Genomic DNA, 27,579 nt, shown 5'->3' on the forward strand with positions numbered 1-27,579 from the left:
TTTATTTTATGTAGGCCTATACGCCAAATAAAGGCTACACTCCTCTCTAGCCCTCTTTATGTAATTTCTGAAGTTCTCATTAGTCATGTCAGCACGTCTGTCCGTCACTATTTCTTCATGAACGCAGTAGCCATCGCAGGATGACTGCGCCAGTCAAGGGGATGCCTTCTTACAAAAAAGAAAGATCACTTTTAGACCTGCGAAACATGTGACTCATTTGGCTTTTTTCTCTCCCATCAGGCTTGTCAACCATGGCTGAAAAAAAAATATATATTAGAATACTGGCTGAATATATATTGTTACGATTCTCTCCTAATCAGGCCTTCTGTAAACACTGCTAAACACAACACATCACATCAACACATCAAAATCAAGAACTTGACAACAAGGCTCCAAATAATCTGGTACTTTAATAATGGTCATGTACATAACAGCCAATACTAGACAATTGGCAACAAACACGTCAACAACTAAAATGTTACATTGTACATCATAGTACAAACTCTACTGTCTCTATTTCTTCCTGGACTCGTACTTTTCACTGGAGGACGGCACCAGGTCCGACCAGGACCGACTTCATGGCTGACTAACGGTCTTGAACTGCCGCTTTCCTACACACTGTGTCACTCGTACACACAGGCTTTCGATCACATGACCATAACATTGGTCATATTGCGTGTAATCGTAGTACTGTCCCTTGTCCGCGGCCCCGCTGACCTGAGTGATTCACGTGTGTGTTAGCTGAGCCTATAGTTAACCTTAACGCCAATAGGGTCATAACAATATATATATATATATATATATATATTAGAATACTGGCTTGCAGCTGTAATAGTACACTTCCCTGTGTCTCTCACACATACAGACACATACATATTAGACCAGGGCCGGACTTAAGCCAATGCAACCGATCGCAGGTCAAGGGAATAATGCATTTTTAAAAATTAAAAAGAATAAAAAAAAAGAATAAAAAACATGTTGAAATGGAAATCAATTCTAGACATTTAACTAACATAGAAAAGAGCAGCAGGTGGATTGTAATCGCTGGAGATTTATTGCAGTTTTTACCAAATAAAGGGAAACTTCGATAGTTTTGACATTTTTTTTTATATAATATGTGTTTTGATTTACAGATAATGAATATATTATTCTTTTTTTTAAATTTGCAATAATAACTTAGCAATTGATGATTTCTGACGTAATTTTCCTGCGCATCCAAAACGATCAGATTTTCACAGGGGTTTCTATGTGACGTCACACTGACCTATTAATTTAATCTATTGACTTCTGTATAACGGGAGACCATGCAGCAAAGTTTACATTCTCGTAAAAGAAATATTTCTTCGTCTTTGAAGTTAGATCTGCTAGATCTTGTAAGCAAAGAAAAAAATGCGTGTTGAAATTAGATTTACATGCTTGACTAACCACGGCAGTGAGACAACTCAACACACAACAAACACTATCGCTTGGTTGTCTTGTCATGACCGACTACACGTAGTCTAGACTAACCTTACACTGACCAGTTTGTTCGAATCAGTCAGACACACGATCTATTTACTTCTTGGGATAGGGAGAGGCTTAGATGAAAATGTTACTTTTTTTCTCTAGTCGGTTATCCTAATGCTTTTAGATCTATCTATACATGTATAAATATAACTGTACCATAGCTCTGGACTAGGCCGTCACTAAGCCTAACAGCTACTGTAAGAATGAAGCGATACGATTGGTTAAATCTAGTTTCCTTTTCAGTATTGTTGAGGGAAGTGACGTATGCCTAACCTAAAAACATTATCTCAAAGAACCCCGTTTGAGATGTCAACATTTTACTGACTAATTGATTAAATGTAAATGTTTCTAAGCATTTAAATAAAAAATGGTAAAATGTTTACTATTACAACTTTTTACGCAGAATTTAAATATGTCGATAGCTCAAATTTGAAAAACCATCGGAGTTTCCCTTTAACTGTGTCAAATCGACCACTTTACTTTGCACATTTTGAGTAAACATTTTACGATTGACGTTTCTTTTTCATTTCTTTTAACTAGTCCTGAGTCGCTCAACTGATTAGTCAATGGCAGAAGATATTCTGACAGCCCTGACATTCTGTCCACTAACAAGCAGAAGAGCTACTTGGAATATTGTCGCCATGTTGTCTACAAAATACACCCACCATTCGCTTGTTCTTTTGAGACATAGGATTTCAAAACGAGGACATAATTTTAAAAGTCTCTCCGCTGCAGGCATCAGCGATAGTGATCTGCATCCGGTCTTTTCATAGTCTAAAAGTTCTGCTATAGTCTACATTCTATATCGTTAACTCTTTATCTCCGTAATTATTTCCCCACGTTCTGACAGAATTGTACATTTTTCACATTTGCATATTCTACCCTGTTATGATTAAACTTCAATAAAAAATTTTGTTTGTAATCAGAAAACGTTACTTTTGGTGTAGAATTATAGGAGAATGCATGCTCTTTTTTATATAACACAAGTTATACTTTCTAAAACCAAAAATTAATTTAATTTAATGGGGTAAAAATCAACAATGGTGTAGTTAATTAGGAGAGAAAGAGTTAACTCTTTCTCTCTGTAATTATTTTCTCACGTTTCGAAGGAATTCTTCATTTCGCCCATGACTACGTCACTCCCCTTTTAAAATTAAACTTCAACAGCTTTGTCGTTTGTTATTACCAAATGTTTTACTTGGTAGAGAGTTAAAGGGGAAATGCATGCTCTTTTTATATAACACAAAATATAAGTTTGTAAAGTTAAACATTAATTTCATTGAATGAGGTCAAATCAACGTTGGTATCGTCAATTAGGAGAGAAAGAGTTAAATTAGCGTGTAAGAGTTAGACGCAGAAGGAATAATACATTTTCATACATAGTGTTTCTATATACAAGAGGAGACAATCTGAAGCAGTTTTTAGGGCGCTCTGTACAATAGGGGCAGTAATATAATGGTTGTGAAGAAGATGTCGAAAGTGGTAACATTGAAATTATTAATCAAATGATATTCTAAATTAGATTTTATAATTGATTAACGTTTCCATTTAGTGTCCGTCCCAGACATTTCATATATAACAGGGCAGTAAGTCCAGGGCTGGGCTGCCCCGCCTGAGGCGCCGTCTGGTTACCTTATGATTTTTTCCGATAATAAAAACACATTGGTCACTAAAAGAATCAGTGTCTTCGTTATTCACACAAAAGAGAACTTGTTTCAGTTTCAGAAATCTAAATATAAAACGATTTCTTCATTACGGAGATATCTTATAGCAATATACATAATATAAGAAGCAATCAACTCTTATAGCAATATACATAATATAAGAAGCAATCAACTCTTTACCATCAATCTCAGGAACGGATATAGACTTGTTACGGCGTAAGTTATTTGAGTTATGGAACTCTTAAGTCCGGGTATTATATGTCAGTGTCAAATATGCTCTTGGGATAAAGGGTTCAATTGATATATGTATACAATAAAGATGTATAATAAATATGGCATTCAAAATCATTATTATTCATAATACGCAAACTCTGGTACAACATTCTTTTAAAAGTCACATTTTTCTAAAGCTTTTTATCTTGTTTCATGATAGGCCTACCTCTTGTAATGATTAAGGAATTGTATTTAACTAAAATATTTCCTTTCACGCTTTTTTTTCTCAGAGCAAAAGCCAATGATAGCATTATCCGATGGTAAACAGAATAGTTCGTCCCTTTCTATTCACGCCCGAGGAAGATAATTTATCTTGGGTCATTGTTGTTTAGTGTAAAAGAAACTGTATTCTCTCCCTTATTTGTTTCACACAATAAAAATGAAGTCATTAAAGAAATGACCGACAACATCAGCCTTTTTCTCTCTCTCCATAATGTCCGGCAATAATGTCTATAGTCCATAATGTCCGGCAATAATGTCTATAGTCCATAATGTCCGGCAATAATGTCTATAGTCCATAATGTCCGGCAATAATGTCTATAGTCCATAATGTCCGGCAATAATGTCTATAGTCCATAATGTCCGGCAATAATGTCTATAGTCCATAATGTCCGGCAATAATGTCTATAGTCCATAATGTCCGGCAATAATGTCTATAGTCCATAATGTCCGGCAATAATGTCTATAGTCCATAATGTCCGGCAATAATGTCTATAGTCCATAATGTCCGGCAATAATGTCTATAGTCCATAATGTCCGGCAATAATGTCTATAGTCCATAATGTCCGGCAATAATGTCTATAGTCCATAATGTCCGGCAATAATGTCTATAGTCCATAATGTCCGGCAATAATGTCTATAGTCCATAATGTCCGGCAATAATGTCTATAGTCCATAATGTCCGGCAATAATGTCTATAGTCCATAATGTCCGGCAATATATCTATCTACCTGTTCACTGGTTAACGGGGGTTTATCGTAATGATAACTTTAGACCCATAGCGCTTTGTTCCACCAAATGACCCACTTGCTAAATTGGGCGAAGAGTGTAGGGCGTTCGGGGGGGGGGGGGGTAAGCGGCATTGGGTTAAATAATGCTGCAATATATATTGAACTATAAATGACATTCAATCATTCCGAAATTGTTAAAATTGGTCCCCATTTAAGTAGGGGCCTTGGGCTATATCTAGCCTACACGTAAACCCAGCAATGATAATTCATTAGGGTGGTCAATGTAAAAGAGGCCTGAAATGATTACAGATAAAAGAGACCTGGTATGATTACAGATAAAAGAGAACTGGTTTGATTACAGATAAAAGAGGCCTGGAATGATTACAGATAAAAGAGAACTGGTTTGATTATAGATAAAAGAGACCTGGTATGATTAGAGATAAAAAGAGGCCAGGAATAACTACAGATAAAAAGAGGCCTGGTATGATTCCATATAAAAGAGGCCTGAAATGATTACAGATAAAAGAGACATGATATGATTAGAGATAAAAAGAGACCTGGTATGATTACAGATAAAAGGAGGCTAGGAATAATTACAGGTAAAAAGAGACCTGGTATGATTACATATATAAGAGGCCTGGTATGATTACATATATAAGAGGCCTGGTATGATTACATATATAAGAGGCCTGGTATGATTACATATATAAGAGGCCTGGTATGATTACATATATAAGAGGCCTGGTATGATTACAGATAAAAGAGGCCTGGTTGTCGGTGCGTAGGTTATGGTATACTAGCACCAATGTTTATTAGGTGCACACTTTTTGAACGCACTTTCTTTGTTGCCTTAATTTTGAGCTTAAGGAGTGGTTTTGTTATTATGCTGGTGTAACGTTTCTTTGAGATTCTTCTGTTCAGGGGAGTTAGTTATGAGATTAGGAAGTCTACACTAGAGACTAGAGTCAGCAGTGCGTTGTGTTGTGCTTGTGCGCTCTAATGTGTTACGTTGTGGGACAGCAAGGTGCAGAATGATTAGTTAATTAATATAACAATTATATTATAACATTTGTTAACTTCAAGGATATTACTTCATCAGTTTGTCATCATAAATTACATTCATCCCATTAAACACATTGTTAGCATCTAGTCAGTGGCCCGGGCGAACTAGCTAAGGCTTAAACACAACCCTGACACTGGTACGATAACAGATAAAAGCCCGAAGTCATGCTGCACGCGCTTTTTCAATCAAGCACTTGAGAACTATGAAATGCATAGTATGCTGCAATTAATTAAATTCTGTTTTTTTTTTACTATTTTTAAATAAAAATCTTCTAATAAAACTATTATAATTTACTTTGCTGTAAGTATTTATTGCATTCCTTTAATCATACCAGGCCTGTTTTGCTAGGTTGCGGGGCCCTATGCGAAGCGGATTGCGCGGGGCCTAATTTGGGTTGTGATAAGGATAATAAGTGAAAATTAAGATTTTGTATTAGAAAATAAATTCGTTTTTTGCAGTTTATTTATACTTTACTAAGTACAAAATCGCTTTCAAATTAGCTTTACGATAGTAGTTTCCCAACAAAAAGCAGAAAAAAACATTCAGATCTGCCTTTTAGATTTAGGCCCTACTGTCGACTAGCAAAATATCGCTTTTGTTTTGTTTTTTTTCCTTAGAGGTCGAGATAGATTTAGATCTAGATCTGTATGTATAAGTATTTGAACTTCTTGTTTTGGTTAAAATTCGGCTTATTATTACATTTTTAATCAATGAAAGCTGACAAGGCCGTTTCGTTTTTTTTTAATCGCGAGTAGGATTGGCGTTTTCCATATTGAATGACATCCTTAAATGACAATTGTGTCTGTTTTAAGGAGGTTTGCATCAGTTTTCAGAAGATTTTAATCATTTCATGAGATTTTCATGACTTTTTCTTATATTTTATAATTTTAGGAGAATTCCAGGAACCCTTTAATAAGTTAATATGGATTAATTTAATAATTTACACCTAAAATTTGCATCGCGCGGGGCCTATGAAAGTGCGGGTCCCACTGCGGCTGCATAGGTTGCTGTGACCTAAGACCGGCCCTGATCTAGGGCACCATGTACTTTTCTTTATAATTTCCTGCTTAATCGTAAAAAAAAAAAAAAAGTAGGCCGACATCTCACATCTCTTATTGTAAAATCAAGATTTTAGTTGAATTTTGATTTGATAATGACCAACGTGTCCTATTGCTGGTCTTACGATTATTTTCCGGTGGGAATCGTAGATATACAATTTGTTTCCTTTGTGTTATAGGTCGTACATTCGGAAGTCTTCCTGCAAAAGTAAGCTCAGCTCAAAAATAGCAGAGGCAATCTCCTACCGTTGGTGAACCCAGAAGCTGAAATATTATATTTTATCAAGGGTCGAGAAAGCTCAAACCATCACTAGACTATTAACTATTAATTATTATTATTATAATTATTATTATAGCTTTTATATAGAGCTACTTTCATGCTTATAGCATGCTCAGAGCGATTAGGTCCAATCGCATTTGTGGACCAGTGGGGAGGGGGTATCTAGGAGTTGGTTTTCCGTGCTGCCTTTAGGCGCTCAGTAAACGCAACTCTGCCCGAGTCGGGTGTCGAACCTCGAGCCCCCTTCTAGGTAGCCAAGACAAGCCATGTTCAAGCGCACTTAGCCTCTCGACCACGCTTCCCAAATCAAATATAGGCTAATATAACTACTTACATTCAGCCACTGAAGGGCCAGTGGCTACAGAATATCTCTCTATCTTGGAACTAGAATATAAAAAAAAAATGTAAAATTCAAAATGTTTAAAGGAATTGTGGTGGCCAAGTGGCAAAACGCTTGATTTCTGAAACATAAAGTCTCGAGTTTGAGTCCCGTGGAGGCTGAACTTTCGAACGTTTTGGATTTTTGAGACGCCCCAGAGCCCACGCAAACCTAATGGGTATTTCAAATACGTCGAGGAAGTAAATGCGAATGGTCGTTGTGCTGGCCACATGACACCCTCGTTAATCTTCGACTAAAAAAAAAGATGACCTTATATCATCGAACCCATACAAAGGGGTGACTGTACCTCTTTTTTTTTTACCTTAGGCCCACACTTAACTGAGCATGCCACAACACAGTTTAAATGTAAAAGTAAAGTTCCCCTTTCAGACCTAGTGGTCTCTAGGGCAGATGATGTAAAGGTCATCTGTTTCTGTGGCCTACGGTTTACGGTGGCGTCACGTGGCCAGCACAACGACCAGCCGCCTTTACTTTTTCCCCCAACTTATGTCAGGTACCCATTAGAGCTGGGTGGACTCAGAGGCGCCCCAAAAAAAATCAGCCACCGCGCCTCCTACAACACAGTTTGCTAAGTGTAATTATTTCAAGCTCATGTTGTAACGAGAACACTGCCTGGCTATTGATCCATACTTTGTGTTTTCGTCTTGCTGGCGTTTAGTATCTTGTGTAGAAATAACAAGCTTGGAATGGACAGACAGAAACCTTTCTAAAAATGTTAATTATGTCCCCGGGGAAAAATCGATGGCTATTGTAGTAACTGTAGTCACTGGCGGATCCAGAACTATGGAGTGGGGGGGGGCGATTTTTTTTCCAAACCCTAACCCCAACGCCCAGTAAACCCTAACCCTATGCATAAACGTGCGTACAGCATATATATATATAAATATATTCGACAAATGAGAATAAAATAAGACTGTTTCTCAATCTTCGGCGAAAAAAACAGAAAACAAAAACAGTCTTTCTCTTGCAAGCTTGGGGGTCTAGGAGAGCGCTGTAAGCTTCTTAAGTGGGGTTTCGTGGCGAAGCCCCGACGCCCAAAAGCGTTTTCTTGCATTTTTCTCTGCAGAAACGCATTCTTCTGACATCTACAGCTCATTATTTATCAGTGGGGATCGGGGCGAAGCCCGGACGCCAAAAGCGTTTTCTTGCATTTCTCACTGCAGAAACGCATTCTCCTGACATCAGCTTATTATTCATCAGTGAGGTTCGGGGCGAAGCCTCGACGATAAAAGCGTTTTCTGGCATTCTTCATTGCAGTAACGCATTCTCCTGACCTACAGATCATTATTCATTCTATTATAAAGTGCCTTTTGAATAATGAGAAAAATATTCTAATATGAATTTATAATCCCTTAATACATTGCAAATACAACTGATTTGTTATTTGAAAAGATTAGATACCCCACATATTTAGATTAAGGTTTTGAAGATCGCCTCCGAAAAAAAAAATTCGATTAATAATATTCAATAAAATTCTAGCATAAATTGTGAGTTATAGTCCTAAATTTATTTAACTAGAAAAATATGAGATAGAGTAAAGGTTGGAAAAAGTCGACTAGGAAAAGATTATCTGGCTTTTGAACTCATCTTTACCGTGACTGTTATATTGAAAAATTTCGTTTGAATTATAACTTTTCCAAAGCAAAGTCTTTCTTAAAATAGTTATGATAAATTCATGTCAAATTACACAAATTCTGTCTGGAAAGGGGAAGGGCGGTAAAATGAAAACGATTAATTCTCGCTCCTTTTTATAATTTCTGCTATTGATTGCATTTTGCATTAAAGAATAGGGGTTGGGCGACTCGATATAAGAATTTACTTTATAGCATATATAAATTATATTAGTGACAGATTTTTGTAATTTTGTAATTTCTTACTATAATACAAAAAGAAAAAGTATTGATTTGTCCGATGGGGGGAAGGGGATTGCATGTATCGCACTTCCACACCTGTTTATATTATATAGATATTCGACTAATTTTGTTCACATACTATGATTTCTCCATAAAAGTAGGACCGCCCCCCCCCCACTCAAAGGGTTTAGATGGGAAGGGCAGTGAAGGTATTCGCTCTTCCCCTTCCAATCGGCCAACAGGTGAACGAAATTATATAAAGACCGGTTAAAATACCAATAACAAGTTTTAATCATATAGATATTTAATTGATTCTGTTAGCAAGCTGTGATTTCTACAAATAAATAGGACCGCCCCCCCCCACTCGAAAGTTTATGGTGGGGGGGGGGGCGGATTGATGTCATCGCCCCCTCCCGACCCTACCAAATCGGCCAAGATACTAGAAGGGGGGGGGCGAAATAATCTAAAAATAGGTTGAAATATAAATAATTAGTATATATTATTAACATAAGTAATAAATTCGCATACAAATTGTGTGAATTCTATACTATAATTCGTCCGCCCCCCCCCGAAGGGAGGGGGGTCGGCCGAGTGGGGGTGGGGGGCGATCGCCCCTACAGCCCCCCCCCCCTGGATCCGCCAGTGACTGTAGTGTACACGTCCGTAATAATACGAGACTTAGTTACATAGTTTAGAACTAAACAATGTGGACTCCTTGTCTAACAGTTACCAATCAAATCATCCACGCATACTACCTGATTAATATTCACATTTCACTAAAGTAACACCAATAATGAAATAACTAGAAGTCTAGAAACACCCCCGAGTAGAAGTAGAAAAAAATTAGCAATAATATATAAAACGTTAAACTATAGCATAAAATCGTGCGAATATCACTTGAGTCAAACTAAAGATTCCTAGGGTAAAAGCAAAAGAAAAAAAAATTAAGCCATGTGTACCAGATGACATCCTTGATTTATGTAATGCAAGAAGAAAAAAAAGTTATTCACCTGCTGGCAGTAGGATACATTTCAGAGATAAAAGGAAGTCTGCAAAAAGAAATATAGATTAGTGACCTTAGCACTATAATCAATAGTTGCTTGAAACATGGCAATAGTAAAAACTAAAAGCAGTAACCATCACAAGACAAGTTAGAAACCATAGTGATTGAAAACAATTCTGACTGATGGAGCAGATAGTCGTAGATGGTGTAGACAGAATTGCAAAGATCTGTGTAACACCTAGATAAATCCAAACAACAGTCTAATCAACAAAATATCCTGAAACAACAGAGACCTCGCTGAGATTCCAATGCTAGAGCTAGAAGCGCAGGAAGCAATTCGATCACTTAAGGGTGGCAAGTCGCCAAAAAAATGTCAGAACTTTTAAAACACGGCTCATGTATAAAAAAAATTTTCAGGATAATCCCCATTTCTTACCTTGCGATCTATAGGGCAGATGATGTAACGGTCATCTGTTGCTGTGACCAATTGTTAACGAGGGTGTCATGTGGCCGGCACAACGATCAACCGTCTTTACTTTTCCCCAACTAATGCAGGTACCCATTAGAGCTTGGTGGACTCAGAAGCGTACTAAAGATTCCGAAACTAAAAATCCCATTCTTCACCAGAATTCTAACCCGGGACTCCTGATTCGGAAGCCAAGCGCTTTACCACTCAGCCACCGCGCCTCCCTTTAGGATAATCAGTCATAGAATATGGGAAGAAAAATAACAGCTTAAAGACTGAACACAACCTTTAATTAATTCCACCGCCCAAGAAAGGAAATTTGAAACAATGCCCAAATTATAGAACGATAGGTCTGATCAGTCAAATGAGCAAGATAATTCTAAAAATAATTCTTAGAAGACTCTTATGAAAGCGCGGGTCCTATGAAAGTGCTCCTGGTAAATCGACAGGAGGGCGCGGGAAATCTCTTTTAAGTTATAAAATGGTTTAATTTAATAATTTCTACACCTTGAATTAGAGCGGGCTCTATGAAAGTGCTGGTCCTATGAAAGTGCGGGGCCCACTGCGGTCGCAAAGTTTGCAGGAGCCTAAGTCCGGCCCTGCAAAATAGCGGCGTATGCTACGCCGCCGGTCGACTAGTTTTAAAAAAAAAGCGAAAAAAAATAAATTTAGACCAGGTTTGACACTATGATATGTTTTTCAATAACAGTTAAAATATGCATGTTTTTTTACTATATAATTTAAACATAAATTAGGGGTTGATTTAAGGAAAATTTAGTAGCTGCATCCTTTTAATATTTGGCTAGCTCCTACAAATAAGTAGCACCCACATCATCATGTTATTCTATATTCTAGATCAGTGATGCCCAAAATACGGCCCGCGGGCTAGATCCGGCCCGCCATGTGTTTCCATCCGGCCCGCCAAAACGTTGTCACAAAGTGGAGAAAATCTCCCCTCCAAAAAAAAAAAAGAAGTTGAAAAATGTATCTTCACCTACTTTAGGGCTCTCAAATTTTCTCTGATGACCTTTATCGTTTGTGCGTTTATGAACCACTGGCGGATCCAGAACTTTGGATAGGGGGGGGGGCGATTTTTTTCCAAACCCTAACCCTAACGCCCAGTAAACCCAGTAAACCCTAACCCTATGTATAAAAGCAGGGCGGTAAAATGAAAACTATTAATTCTCGCTCCTTTTTATAATTTCTGCTATTGATTGCATTTTGCATTAAAGAATAGGGGTTGGGCGACTCGATATAAGAATTTACTTTATAGCATATATAAATTATATTAGTGACAGATTTTTTTTAATTTTGTAATTTCTTACTATAATACAAAAAGAAAAAGTATTGATTTGTCCGATGGGGGGAAGGGGATTGCATGTATCGCACTTCCACCTGTTTATATTATATAGATATTCGACTAATTTTGTTCACATACTATGATTTCTCCTAAAAATAGGTTGAAATATAAATAATTAGTATATATTATTAACATAAGTAATAAATTCGCATACAAATTGTGTGAATTCTATACTATAATTCGTCCGCGGGGGGGGGGGGGGGGGGAGAGGTCGGCCGAGTTGGGGGGGGGGGGGGGCGATCGCCCCTACCGCCCCCCCCCCCTGGATCCGCCAGTGTTATGAACAGGGGACTCTCAATGTAGAATCTATCAGGAAAACTGGGCGGATCTTTACTTTTTTGTGGAACATGATAATAAGCCAACATCTTTGTTTTATAAAGAAAGTGTGGCTGTTTAAAAAAAAACAACAACATATAGATCGGCATTATAAAATAAATATGGCGATATCCTTGGTTCGAACTACAAATAAAAGAGATTGATTAACTACACCTAGAAATTGATGGGAATATTTACCAAAAAGTAACATGAAAATAAGTCAGTGGTAAAGGTACCTACTACGCTGTTGCTAACATTGTATATAGAGAAATGAAGCTATTTTCTGACGCGTAAAAAATATAATCATCAAATATCACATTAATTACTGTACCGGGGTTTCTAATAAAATAGTTTCAGAACAATTTCACTTCGTTTTGTAACTTTTGGTCATGTGGCCCTCGAAACGAGTGTTGGAAATTAAAATGACCCGCGGTTCGAATTAGGTTGGACATCACTGTTCTAGATCTTCATCCCAATTTTTATTACTCAGAACTCAATGTAAGAAATCAGCTAAAGAGTATCTTAGAGGAGTATTCATTGTTTCTTGAGAGCATCTAGTAATATAGTAAAAAGGTGCTGCTCTCTGATGTAAACTCTTAATTAAACATTCGCTTATTTGTGTGTGAGAAAAGTATTCATACTTAGATGCATTGGAAGGTCTTTTGCTTTTCTTGGCTTTTCCTGTAACTGTAAAAAAAAAAAAAAAAAAAGACATTTTAGAAAAGTCTTATTTTCATTTCAATAATCACAATGTTTAGTAGTATTATTTCTTTTAAAACATTGAATTGGCTCTAATCTAACAGGAAAGAAAATTTTCATAATATGTCAATTTTCTATTCTTCCCAAACTCCAAACATAATGCCTGACCTTATCGTCACATGGTCTAAGCCTTAACAAAACCCAATACCACGTGACCAACTTAAAGCAAACAACAAAAAAAATACAGAGTAATCAAGAATTAGTAGAAATCGAGGTACCGTTGATTTGAATTCATTTCATTTTTTTTTCTTATAAAAAGAGTCATGGAAAGTCAAGATAATTCGAATAACATTTATTAACATCTTTAAATTTCCGTGCGCTGAAAGTTTTGTGTAGCTGTTCAACAGACCAGCAGACTGTAGCCGCCACCATTCCTACAACACGCTGTTATCGGTGAACTTCCAGCATCGTATTTGGAGTGTGCGTGTGTATGTGCATACAACAGATATATTATGTCATCATGGTTTAAGTGGAAATGAAGAGTCTATCAAAATGAGATGAGGCCCCTATGGAACGTGAAGGCGCTCTTCTTTTGTTTTTTCAAGGGACAGAAAATGATGGCATCCCTACTTAATTATTGTAGCCTAATCAGATAATACAAGTCTATTACATTGCTAGGACGAAATTAATTTTACGAGGACTTTCAAGGGGCGCTACTATGATGCGCTGGTGCTGCAGACGCCAGTATAATGCATCCCTGCAGCTCAGAAATCAAGGAAACGCTTGGCGACCTCTGTCAGTTTTTTTTAGTGAGAATGGAGATACGAATGGAAATTGTTGTGTATGACAGCTTCACAATTAATAGCTTGAGAAACACTGAGTTTTAAAATACATGCTGTTTTCAAACAAACAAAAAATGTTTGGTGTTTGCTTTAATTTTTTTTTGGGGGGGGGGGGGCAGGGGCATCAAAAGTAGCTATTATACTAAGAAATCAAATACCCTGGATACGCCATTGACTATAACTAATACAATTCTCACGTAGCAGTCTAGCTGCATCTTCATTCAGCTTTTCCCGGAAGTAACCTTAGTAATTAGCTCCACTCTTTTTTTTTCTAGTAAATTCAAAGTCGGAAGAGCTCCTACGTCATCTAATCACGTGATTTGAGCGTTTGCCTGAGAATTATGGGATTGGTTTTAGCGGGTTTTTTAAGCCTCATTTGTAGATAGGGTTTCGTAGAGGAAGGGTGTAGACTAAAAGTTGTCAGATGGGACTCAAAGATGCAAGTCGCATACATTTCAGTTGTAGAATTAAAATATTTGTTTGAATTTATTTGTTTTCGAGCTCGGAAGAAGATATTCATTTAATACAGTTTTAATTGTACATTTTGTGTATTGAGATTGATTCCTAGTTCCTGAATTAAAGTTTTGTATATGAATTGAAGGCTCTTCGTTATTTGAATCTCTAACGATATAACTAGATCTAGAGATAATATCTACATAAGAATCTCCGGCTTCACAGGAACATCTTGAGACATTGATAACTCATCAAGAGCAACTGGTCACATATATGACATAATGTAAAAGTAAAGTTCCCCCTTCAGACCTTGTGGTCTATAGGGCAGATGATGTAAAGGTCATCTGATTTATCTGATTAACGAGGGTGCCATGTGGCCAGCACAGCGACCAACCGCCTTTACTTTTTCCCCAACTAATGTCAGGTACCCATTAGAGCTGGGTGGACTCAGAGGCGCCCGAAGATCCCGAAATTAAAAATCCCAGGATTCGAACCCGGACCCCGGTTCGGAAGTCAAGCGCTTTACCGCTCAGCCACCGCGCCTCCATATGACATAATGACACCCATCTTAAAGATTCTGTGACACCCATAAAAACAACTGTCACTGACCTATATCACTTACCGAATATCAGAATAACTATCAAGACTATAGCAGCCACAGTGAAGAAGACGAATACGAGGATCTGGAAGATACCCAGCAGTTTTAGGTAGGAATCGTCTGCGTAGAAAATACAAGAATCGTTGAAGGAAGGGTACGAGGTTATGAAAAGAAAGTTGAAATAAAACGTCTGTTTCTTCATATTTTAATGAGAACTTTCTAGAAATAAAAGAAAATTGTAAAACGCGATGTCAAATCTAAAGCTTTTTGAAAAATAGCAAGTTTTCAAAACACGAATGCCACATTTTCCAGGAGTGGCTAACAGGTACCTGGATCTATACATTTAATATTGCAATTGATAGTGTAGTGAAAGTGTCATTTATTCACTGCTGCCAACTCCTATTATGTCGCAAACAGAAATACAAATATATCAACGCGAAACAAAATATTCGCTATTTTAATGTTATGCCCTCTAAACTAAGAGTAATCTTAATGATAATAATAATGAATTTTTGTTTCCCTTTGTCGAACCTCGACTTTGACAGTGCCATAGAATATAAATTAATTCATTTCCTTAAAATAATAATATTAATAGGCCCAAAGATAGGCATAATATGGGATGGTGTCGATTGATCTCGCAGACGATTTGAGGCCCTGAATGAACATGGATCTGCACAGAGAACGTTACAGTTATTAAGTAAGATAACATTTTAAAAAGACATTCATCAATCATTAGGCTTTTTGAAAGAGCGATTATTTTACTCTAAATAACAAATGAATGGCAGATTTTAAAACATTCTTACCCCGCATCGATTGTCCCTTTACTCACGGAGTATATAAAATTTTGTGATTGGCCTATAGATCAGGCATGTCAAACATAAAACGTTGCAATAAACTTTGTTAAACTTATGAAGTATTCTTTGACATCAGATTTTATTAAAACATAATTTTACGAAAATTCATTTAAAATTGAACTAGATGTGGTAATTTTATTTATTTATTAGCTTCGAATCTTTCAAGTACTCTTTAGGTTTAATTTTGATTTGTTAACTTTGTAATTATTACTAATCGCTATCAATTTTAATTCGTGCCCGTGGCTTAAATCATCGCCCATTTTTCAATGTTTCTTGATGGCATTGGACACGAATTTGAATATGTTTCCTACTACACAGAAGTCCACTGGCTTTCCTGTGTTAAAGAATTGAAGAGTTTTTTTTGCATCGCGTGAGAGTAAACTGACGAATGGGTTCAGGATTTGTCATTTGCAGTTCATCTCACTGGTCACCTGCAAGACTTGAATTTAAAACTTCAAGGTAAAGACAAAATTGTCACAACTGTGTGTGATGATGTGAAGTGCTTTCAAGCAAAATTATGACTGTGGATAAACCAAATATGAAGAGAAAACTTTGTTCACCTCTCAAAGTGCCAGGAACTAAAAAGAATGAAATACGGCTACAACATTTGATAAATATGTCCTACACCTGGAATCGTTAGTAGATGCTTTTAATGACTGTTTTCGTGACATCGTTTCATACGAGCACGGATGTTCGTGGTTTGTATCTCCATTTTCATTAGCTCCTGAAAATGCTGCTGATGTGCAACTAGAGCTGATAGATTTTTTTTGAAAGCAAAATATATAGAAGGGCCAAAATTATACAGTTATTTACCTGAACGGTATGTTGAATTGAGGAAATTTGATGATAGAATTTTTGCTATGTTTGAAGGGACTTATCTCTGTGAGCAGTTCTTTTCATAATGAAATTTAAAAAAAAAAAAAAAACACCGTTCGAGATTATCTGATCAAAATGTGTCATCAGTGATGAAAGTGTCAGTGACAAACAAATTTCCACCTGACATTTATAAACTTGTATCCCAGAAAAGATCTCAAGCATCAGTACAACGAAAGTAATACGTAATCATAGTAATTTTAAATTCACAAAAAAATAGCACTACAAATTTAGCTAAATAAGGGACATGTATTCCATTAATTATCTTATTCTATTGTATTGTTTCTAATTTACATAAAATTAGTAGGCTATGTTTTCCAACTGATTTTTGGTTCCGGCCCTTCAGGTCATAGTTATTTTTTATGTGGCCCATACACCTTAATGAGTTTGACATGCCTGCTATAGATCAAGATCTAGAAGGCGGTGCTCAAAAATGAATCTATTTATTTAACTCTTGAATGAATGCATGCGGGTATACCCCCACTGACGTACGTGTGTTTATGATATAAAATATACAAATATTAAATTTTTGAATGTCTAGACCTCCAGACAAAATGCAATTTACTAAGACAATTATTTGAAAGATTTTAACGGTCAAATCAGAGTTTTCCCTTTTTGGCAATAAGCTAGCCGTAAGCTAGTAATTTTTCCCAAATATATACATGAACATTAACTGCTTAATTTCTAGGCAAATCATTAGAGCCATTTTCGAGATCCGTGTCCATGGTCCAAGTTTTGCCGAAGAATTAGCAAACTAATAGGAGGACGCAGGAATAATACAGCGATCGGACCCCCACAATGACCTGCTAACTACTGTAAAAAAAAAAACGCAAACTTAAACTCTATTTAACTCCGCCTTAGCACTGTCCCAAGCCCGGCTGAGAAAGGAGGAGGGTCGGTCTTAGGACTAGCTACCCTACCCTGTAGAAAAACCACTAGCTACAAAAATACCAATCCAATCAGTAAATCAACAGAATTCACGGACCTGGGTGAAGATGGACCTCCAGCTGGAAGGTTTATGACGCATGTCGGTGAAAGCCAGAGTCGTCTGGAAGCTGACAGGCCGAAGACCATCATCTCTACCAGGATGGGCAAGACATTGGGACAGTTGGAGAGACTCGCCCAGAACCGAGATGCCTGGAGGAAACTGGTTGGTGGCCTATGCCCCAGAAGGGACCACAGGCAGAGATGATGAGATGATGAAACTCTATGACCCTATTACAAGGTCCTCATGACTCACAAAGACCTTCCTTCAGGGAGCAGTACCAGGAAAAAGAAGAAGAGGCAGACAGTGAAAGTGATGGGAAGACAACATAAAAGAATGCCGGGCGGCCTGTCATTCAAAGAGATTCTAAGGCAAAACAAAGATAGGACTAGAGAAAGACGATTAACAGATCTTGTGTGCCGAACCAGGACGTTTAGGCGACGCCGTTTTTTTTTTTTTTGGCGACGGGACGTTTTGGCGCCAAGTTATATTATAAACTAAATTAGTCTTTCAAAACATTATTATTTTGCTTGAACGTAGTGGCGTATGTGGCCTGCCAGAGCTCAATGGTAAAAGAGTTTTGAACCTTTTGGTCCTTGTAATCAAAAGGTCTTCAAGTCGCAGGTACAGGAGAGAGGAGAATCGGGGCGCAACTACAACAGATGAATGAATTAACAGCAAGGTTACAAGGGGGTAGCTAGAAATCTTCCATCATTTGGGGGCCCAGGGGGGTTGACCTCTTTGGGGGGCCATTGCATTTTGCGTAATATTGAATATTTAATGTAAAGAACACTCATTTGGGCCCCCCTCAAGTGGGGGCCCTTGGGGATTTACAAATTCTCCCCCTTCCTAACCTCATCCTAGCTACGCCACTGAAAGTCTACACGTGTTAAATATAGCAAGGCCATACCAAACCTAACTATGATGCTAAATTAAAAAAAAAAAGAGGGTATCCCTTTCATACCATGCGATCTATGGGGCTGATGATGTAAAACCCTATCTGTTTCATTGCCCGCGGGTTAACAACTGTGTAAAGTAGCCAGCGAAATGACCAGTATTCTTTAGTTCCCCAACGTAAGTCATGGAACCGTTAGAGTTGGATGGACTCAAGGACGTCCTTAAAATGCTGAATAGACTCTCAGTCTTAACTGGGATTTTGAACTCAAGGCTATCAAAATAAAATCAAACCGAGCACTAGAGTTTATTAAAAGAAGTTTCTATAAATCAAATAAGAACATAAAACTAAAATGTTATTTAACCTTGGTTAGACCAATAATAGAATATGCATCCTCTGTTTGGGACCCCTCAACTCAAGAAAACATTAAGAAACTGGAACATACACAAAATAGAGCAGTGAGATTCATAACAAACGAATATTCACATTTGACTAGAGTAACACCTTTAGTAAAATCACTAAATTTAGAAAGCCTTCGGGATAGAAGACTCAAAAGTAAAGTAGCAATTATACTTAAACCTCTGAACCATAATCTTCAAATACAAAAACAAAATTTAATAAAATACTCAGAAAGACACAAAGATAAAGGCACTTTCCTCATCCCATATGCTAGGACAAATTTGTACAAATACTCCTTCTTCCTTAGTGCTATTAGAGCATGGAATGGGTTGCCTGAGCCAGCCAGGAAAACCGGTGACTTGGCAGAATTTAGGTCATTGGTTAATATGCATGACTGAATGCATGACGCGTAGGACGTAATCATCTTCTTTTTTGAAGTAAACGTCTGTATTATATAAGATAAGATAAGGCGCCTCATTTCCAAAGCCAAGCGCTATATCACGTAATGTCTAATACCTGCAGCTGTTGTCAGGTGTCAGAATGGCCATCATCAAAACCTAGATAACCAATGTAAAAAGCCTATTCCAAGAATGTAGTCTACTTACCTAGAGCGATTTTAACTTCTCTTTCCTTCTGGGTGTCGCAATCTTCTACGGGAAGCACTCTGTCATCAATGATAGGAACCAACATAGAAACTAAAAATAGATTACAGAGCTCGTTTAATGAAAACAAAACATAATTAAAAACAAATATATAACGTTACAAAGTATTACAAAGAAAAAAAAAAAGAGATTTAGGTCAGTGGCGTCACGAGGGTCGGTGTCACCCGGTGAGGCCCGCACCCACCGCACCCCGATAGTGACGCCACTGATTTAGGTTTTCGCAACGAGGTTAGGGCGTACTTAAGAAAAATTAAACCATACATATGGTAAAATATGATTTCAATCATGAAACAAACAAATATTTTAAAAAACTTAAAAAAAAAAAAGCTAGAACTATATCATTAAAACGATATCTACACATAATGTACAAGCTATTTCCCTTATTCGATATCAAACAAAATAACTAATTACTAATAATTATTTAACTAATTGAGTTATTTTGTTAGTTGCTTCATGTTTTGTTAGATACAATAAATACAATAAAGTATCAAATGCATGAAGGAGAACAATTATTTAAAGGGACTAAACCCAACTAATTGAGCCATATCTGTGAATATTGATGTATTCGTTTCCCTTGTTGCTATTAAACAAAATAATGAATCACCAGTAATAAAATGTCTAATTGGTTACTTTTTTTTTTTAGTGATTGTCTTGTCTATGTCAATGATTAATAGTGTTATGTTTCAACTTGCTCTGAGATTGGGTGTGGGAGAAATAACGTGTACACACTTTTTACCATGACAGAGTTGATATAAGTTTTGAAAAAAATACATGTTAAGATTTCTCACTTAGAACTGTATGGGCAGGTCTACAAAGCGAATATATTATCCTGACTGCAGTAGTTTTTTTTGTTGTTGTTGTTGTTGTTTTTTTGTTTTTGTTTTTGCTGTTGACGAATTAGGGAAACGATCACTAGGTGGCGCTTTTTAAAGTCGTTGTCTTCAAGTCCGTCAAGTTCACCGTTTGGGCCAACACATTCAACGTGTGGAACTCTGGGATATTGTCTTCATTCAGATTCTTTTTGGTAAGGGAAAAAAATGCTCTTCCCTGGACAGCCTTTTTCTCTCTTTTGACAGATGTGACGACTCTGCGTTATAGATAAAAACGTCTTTATCTATAATAAAATGTAAAAATGTTTTAATTGTTTCAGATGTTCCTTCAGAGTTGAAGATAATTTACTTCCAAGTCCAATCCTCCCGCGGGACGACGGGGGATGGGAGCGGGCATGGTTTGAACCCTAGACCATCGATAAATCCGAACGACAGTCCAGCGTGCAGACCGCACGACCAGGCAGGCAGCCAACATGGTGGGATGACTGAGAGGCCAAAACCGCTTGGCTATCCCGACTCAAGCAGAGTTGTGTTTACTGAGCGCGTTAAAGGCAGCAAGGAAACCTTCTCCAAGATATCCATTCTCCACACACACACACTGGTCCACAAAAGAGACTAGATCTAGCGTAGTGAGCACGCAGTAAGCATGAAAGATGTGCCATATCGAAGGAATTTTTTAATATATACAAAATAAAGATAATATCTCATTAATTTCTTGCATTGATTCTTTCTCGCAAGTCTTTCCAGGGAGTTTTGCTAGCTCTTCTATTATCAGTCTAGCTAATGGTTTTACAAATGCATATGGACTGGAACTACAAGCCAACATAAAGGCGGTGCGATATTTGTTCATGTACGTATATTAATTAAATTTCTTCAGCTATTTGCTGAATACAGAGAAACATTTGAGACGTATGCGGGAATTCCCGCTGAAGCTATGCTTGAAAAAAAAAAGACTTCAGCCAAGTTTAATCATTTTAATTTTTAGATGATTATATTTTGAAGAACTATAACAGTCAAACCAAGGAAAATCATTAGAGTCTTTTTCGAGATACCCTCACGTTTCCAGAAAGTTTCCACCCTGATTTTTTTTTAAAAAGTTAACCCCTGAAGACTTTGTAATTTAATTGATGATTTATAACGAAAAAAAAGTTTGTGTGATGTTCTAAGTGAATCTGTGTATTTAAAACAAAAACATATAAACGATTGTATTCGATTGGCGGATATTATGCAATAGTAGTTACCAGTGAGTGAAAGTCGGACTTTTATCACTTTATACCAATACAGGACGGTCGGAGGACACAACCTCCCAAAAAGGAGAATATGTCCTTCTTTTTCCAGTACGTCTGACAACTCTTAATTTAGGACATCGTGAGTTACGTTTTTTTTTTAAAGTCACAAGGAAAAGTTGTCACCGTAGATATGTTCCGGAAGTTGAAGGCTGACATTTTCTCCCTCGTCTAGCCAGAAGACAAAATGGCTGCCGTTCATTTCTCTATTTGTCGTCACATTCAAGACAAAGGTTATGGACTCTTTCTTCTTATTGTCACAGTAACAGACATTCCCACTTAACCGCCTTTCGTCCCTGAAGCAATAGGCTTCGGGCCTAATGGTCATGACGCACAACAGCTGCGGGGAAAATAAAAAAAACAAACTGTAGCGATTAACATGAAACAAGAAAAAGCATTTTAAAAATATAAAAAAACAAAGATTATCAGTATCAGTTAGTTTGGATCAGTTATGTAATTATTGTACCAGTGACCTAGAAATAATAAATAATAAATCTAGGCGATTAGAAATATGTTTACCAATTATTTTTGTTTACCTTTCAGCGTTCTTAATGCACTATGATTCTCTCATGTGACTGGACCAGTTGCGAGGGGGGGGGGAGGGGGAAAGGGGGGGGGGAGGTTCTTAGTGAATGTTTACATTATCGTTTTTTTTTTAATGCATTAAAAAAATGTTCACTCTGAGCTCAAGATTCCTCAATGGGACTAATTCAACTTATACCACCACATCTGTCAAGTATAATTTCTTTCCCTTGTTCAAGATACCAAGCAAAATAATTAATTACCAATAGTTAATTAAAGTAATTGTTTTTTTTTTTAAATATATTCTTGTTTTGTCATGTAAAAGAAATAGCTGTTAAAAATTTTAGCTTAATCCGAGATTGGGTGTTGGATAAATAACGTGTACAAACTTTTTACCAGACAGACAGACGGAGTTTGTTAATTTAAGTCTTGTAACAATGAAAAAAAAATAGGTTGTTCTGGTGATAAGTATTAAAATATTGTTTGTCATCGCAAAGCTTTGTCTGAATGGTTGAAATTTCTACATGCTTTACCCACCCACCCCTCCCTTCTTGATTCTCGGCTCGGGATGATTTTTTTCACAATTATTTATTATCAATGATAACACATGAATCAATAAAAAGTTAACCAAATTAGCTAATCCATTAGTGGTAATTAGTTTTGTTTTTAAATAGAAAAAAGGGGAGATAAACCAAGCAATATTGAGAGATATAGTAGCAACTGGACGGTCATCTTCATTTGCTCTCTTATGGTTACCAACAGTGGATAGAAGTTTCGTGGAGCTGGATAGGAGCTGGATAGCACTGCGTCACGGGCCGCAGGCTGTAGTTTGTGCAGAACTGGCCTAGGGCGACAGATAAAAAAGCATCTCGGATACTTTTTAAATAGTCAAAGTACCCCTTTCGGACTATTAGTCAGATGATGTACAGGTCATTTGTTTCTTAATATAACGTAAAGTTTCCCCCTTTCCAACCTTTCGATATATAGGGCTGATCGGTAAAGGTCATCTGGTTCTATGGCCCACGGTTTAAGAGGGGTGTCATGTGGCGAGAACAACGACCAACCGCCTTTACTTTTCCCCAGCTAATGTCAGATACACATTAGAGCTGGGTGGACTCGAAAGATCCCGAAATTCGGTTGCTTCCTTCGTATGTTGTATAATAAAATGTTGATATGATGATCTAATTAATAATAGGCCTAATAGTTGTTATTATTTAAAAAAAAAACATTAGAAGAGGGGCCTCGCAAGCATCCATTAAATTGGGCCCCGCCATTCGTAAGACTGGCCCTGAAAAGAAGGATTGGAAATATTACTTGCACTTTCACTCACCATGGACCCCTGCTGCACGCTGGACACGTTAAAGCCCACTTTAAGGCCTTTCGTGTCTCTGTCCAGCTTTAGAATGTTGATATGGGCGTAGATGACCACGTAGTCAACTTCCGCTACCAGGCCCCAGTGAAGGCCAGAGACAGAGGGTGCCTTCTGGTAAGGTTGCATTATCAATATTTCGTTGGCCGCCGTGACATCTGGAACAGTCAAATGAAAAAAGTAAAACTACAGCCGGTTTGTATGTGCTTGAGTTTGTTTTTTTTTTGTGTTTTTTTTTAAACGAACAGGTTAAATAGGTACGAAATAAAATATTAATCCTTCGATAAGAATTTAAAAACAAGAAATATATATGTATGAAAAAAAAGCTTTATATTAAGTCTAATCGTATCAATTATATTAAACAATAATAAATCTGTGTTATTAGAAATATTTTACCAATATTGTTTTTGTTTAGTGCACTTTCATGCGTTTAGCTTTCTCAATGCGCTGTGATTCTATCAATCGTCTTGACTAGTTGGGAAAAAAAGGATTGGGGGGTTTGGGGTGTGGGGGGGTATCTTTGTGAAGGTTGCCGTGATCGTCTTTTGAGTGCATGAACTCATGGCTCAAGCCTCCTCAAGTGGGCTAATTCAACTTACACCACCACATCTGTCAAGTACGATTTCTTTCCTTTGTTCAATCCCAAACAATATAATTGATTGCCAATAGTTAATGTACTAAAATTTGTTAATTTTTTTAAAATTCATTCCTTTGTTGTCATTTGTCATGTATTAGAAATAATTGTGGAAAATTTCAACTTGCTCCGAGATAGGTTGTGGAGGAAATAACAGTACAAACTTTATAACTGCATAAGTTTTGTGATTATCGAACGTACACTATTGCTAGCATACAATATAACCTCATTTAAATAATAGTTTCAGAATGGTAGGCCTAAAGTATAACAGTCTTTCCTTGTATTTAAGCCTATACCCTCTCTAAAATAATCTTCATTAACAGAGTGGAAAGAATCAGACTCTTAAAAGATTCCCGCTTATTTTTTTTTTTAGCGCTCGTTGCTATTTTTAGTTCTTGCGAAATCTTGCTGTAGTTTCTTGAAATATAAACACTCTTTTTTTCGTTTAAATCAGGGGTTCTCAACCTGTGGGTCGCGACCCCCTTGGGGGTCGATTGACGATTAGCCAGGGGTCGCCAAAGACCATTGAAAACATGGATTGTTATTGTCTATTCTTCTATTGCTGTGTGTGTGTGCGGGGGGAGGGGATGGGTCGCGGCTAAGTGAGGGATTGTAAAAAGGGGTCGCCGAGCATAAAAGGTTGAGAACCGCTGGTTTACATAATAAAGAAAACGTCAGACACTTGCTATATGGCAGTGGTCTATATCAGGTGAATAGGGACATGCACTTACACACAAGAGAAGACAGACTGATTCCCTCCATCAAGAACCATACAATGCACATCTTTATATTGGGCTCACGTCAGACCTGAAAAACTATGAATACGAGAATGTAGTCGTCCTTTCAACGATTCCGTGGCGTAGCTTGGAATGGGGGGGGGGTGCAATGCGCACAGACTGCACCGGGTGACACCTATGAAAGTTATAAAATGTCCCCTCCATCGTTACAGAAACGGCGAACTTTCAACAGAAATACTTTAACATGGGGGGGGGGGGGGGGGCAAAAATTGAATTACAATTAATAACATTAGGTAACTCGCTTAACCAACGACAGATTTTACTGTCAAATTTTATTTTTGGAAAGATAGGGGTGACACCTCTGGCATATCTTACCAGGTTTTATGCACTCTACCGATGCCTATGCTAACTAATGGTATTTAATAGTAGCTATCAGCCTAGTGTGCTACTAGTTCATGTATATGCAATATTCGCATCTAAATTAAAACCCTGGTTAAGGTTTGTGTAATTATCTACGCCTGTTTGTCTAGGTCAGTGTTTCCCAAAACTGTGGCCTGAATGGGTGATACACTAACTACTGGTATAATTAACTACAAGACTTAACAAGACCAACACGTGAAATAACTCTCTCTCTCTCTCTCTCCGTAATTATTTACCACATTCTGTTGAAATTAACGTTGGTATCGTCAGTTAGGAGAGAAAGAGTTAACCTCTAAAAAGAAATGTAAACAAAGTGTTCCGCTGAATGCTCGGAATTTGCGAAGTGTTCCGTCAAGGAAAAAGTCTGGAACACACAAGTCTAGTTGTATACTTTGCTATAATTATATATTATATATCTTATTTAATACAGTATTAACACAAATCGAAAATGGTTTTTGAAATATTCACCATTCACTGCATTCAGGCTTATCTTATCTATCTTATCTTATAAGTTACAGACGTTCCCCAAAAAAGAGAAGATAAATACGTCATACGCATATCCCTTTGTTAATCCAGTCGTGCGTGTTAATTAGAGACGTAAACTCTGCTAAGACAGTGGATTTCCTGTCTGATTCAGTCAACCCGTTCCATGCTGTAATGTCACTAGGGAAGAAGGAGAACTTGTACGATTTTATCCTAGCATATGTAATAAGAAATCTGCCTTTATCTTTATGTCTTTTGATGCATTTTATTGTGGTGTGTTTTTGGTTGTTTTATACATGACTGCTACTTCACTTCAGACATTGCCAGTGACAGATCTTTATGGAGACAGCTTGTCACCCAATGCGGCGCGGGAGGATCTAAGTCTAATTCTGGATTGCCTATAAACGGCTTTACTCTAGTCAAAATGGGAGTATTCATGAGTTAGAAATATGCATTTGTAAGAAAATAATATACAGGGGGGGGGGGGAATGCTTAGTCTTGTGGTATGCTGCGCACTTCTTATCTTATAAAATACAGACGTTTCTTCGTCCTACGCGTGTTCCTAGATCAATATAGTCGTGCTTGTTAACTAATGCTTTCAATTCTGCCAAGTCATTGGTTTTCCTGGATGGTTCAGGCAATCTATTCTATGCTCTAACAGCGCTAGGGAAGAAGGAGCATTTGTATGAATTTGTCCTAGCATATGGAACAAGGAATATGCTTTTATCTTTATGTCTTTCTGAGTATTTTATTAGGTTTTGTTTTTTGTATTTGAAGGTTATGATTTAGTGTTTTATGTGTAATTGTTACTTTACTTTTAAGTCTTCTCTCCTGAGCCTAATGGCTGTAACATCAGCTGCAATTATATCAAAGTATACAACTGAGTTTGAGTTTCGGTTTATGAGTATTTTGGCACATCGGCACACTTTAGGCAACTGAATCCCTTGTGTTATGTCACTATGGTTCCACGTTCAATGGTTTAGGCTATGAGTTTATGAGTATTTTGGCACATCGGCACACTTTAGGCAACTGAATCCCTTGTGTTATGTCACTATGGTTCCACGTTCAATGGTTTAGGCTATGAGTTTATGAGTATTTTGGCACATCGGCACACTTTAGGCAACTGAATCCCTTATGTTATGTCACTATGGTTCCACGTTCAAGGGTTTAGGCTAGGGAATAGTTTTAATTTTTAAATAAACGTCTAAAACTTAAACAAGTTATAGATAGATCTAGATATATAGGTCTAAAATGAAAACAAACAATAAGAGTTTAATAGACTGGACTGAATAGTTTGAAGCAGTAAAGTTTATATGTAGCCTACCTGGCACATTTTAACACACAAATATTGCCATTCATAGATTGTCTTTATGTCCGACAGATGACATGTTCAAAAATTAACACTTTCACTTTTTATCTAAGAAAAGGGGGAAATAAGTATAAATGAAGTTCAGACTATCATCGCAATTCCAAATATATGTCAGACAATATTTCATCAATGATGCGTTTCAGTGCACCGTGAATATGATTAGATCTAATGGTGTGCAATAAAATAAACAATCTTTTCAATTGGAGATTTTCTAAACAATGTCAAGGACGCTAAATTAAACTTCAAAATTGCCAACTAAATCCTACTCTCTAATCCGAATCCTATACTCTTAAGCGAGCAATTCTTGTATGTATGTATGTATGTATATATATTTATATATATATAAATTTTATTTCAAAAACGGCTCTAACGATTTTCTTTAAAATTTCAAGGTATGTGCATATTAGTGAGAAAAAAATTCTCAACTCATTGGCCACATCGGGAAAACTCGAGGTCGACCGTTATATCGGTTTGAAAA

The 27,579-nt window shown here is 37.1% G+C and overlaps 1 protein-coding gene across 4 annotated transcripts; it reads right to left on the minus strand.

The window, feature by feature from the left end:
- LOC106080228 (uncharacterized) lies at positions 1-27,197 on the minus strand. Of its 4 annotated transcripts, none has more exons than XM_056037075.1 (10): positions 27,057-27,125; positions 24,824-24,899; positions 23,420-23,616; positions 21,694-21,907; positions 19,395-19,484; positions 14,808-14,903; positions 12,833-12,878; positions 10,058-10,096; positions 7,129-7,178; positions 1-255 (listed from the first exon to the last, which is right to left on the minus strand). In XM_056037075.1, the coding sequence occupies exons 2-10, from the start codon at positions 24,873-24,875 to the stop codon at positions 170-172; spliced, it is 870 nt and encodes a 289-aa protein (XP_055893050.1). In that variant the 5' UTR covers positions 24,876-24,899; positions 27,057-27,125; the 3' UTR covers positions 1-169. The 4 variants fall into 4 exon arrangements, with proteins under 4 accessions (XP_055893050.1, XP_055893049.1, XP_055893051.1 ...); XM_056037074.1 differs by lacking the exon at positions 27,057-27,125 and adding an exon at positions 26,052-26,106 and having other exon boundaries at positions 24,824-24,907; XM_056037073.1 differs by having other exon boundaries at positions 2-255; positions 24,824-24,907; positions 27,057-27,197.
- Positions 27,198-27,579: the final 382 nt, after the last annotated feature.

The sequence above is a fragment of the Biomphalaria glabrata genome, chromosome 7 (genome assembly GCF_947242115.1).
Source record: "Biomphalaria glabrata chromosome 7, xgBioGlab47.1, whole genome shotgun sequence".
NCBI classification, from domain to species: domain Eukaryota; kingdom Metazoa; phylum Mollusca; class Gastropoda; family Planorbidae; genus Biomphalaria; species Biomphalaria glabrata.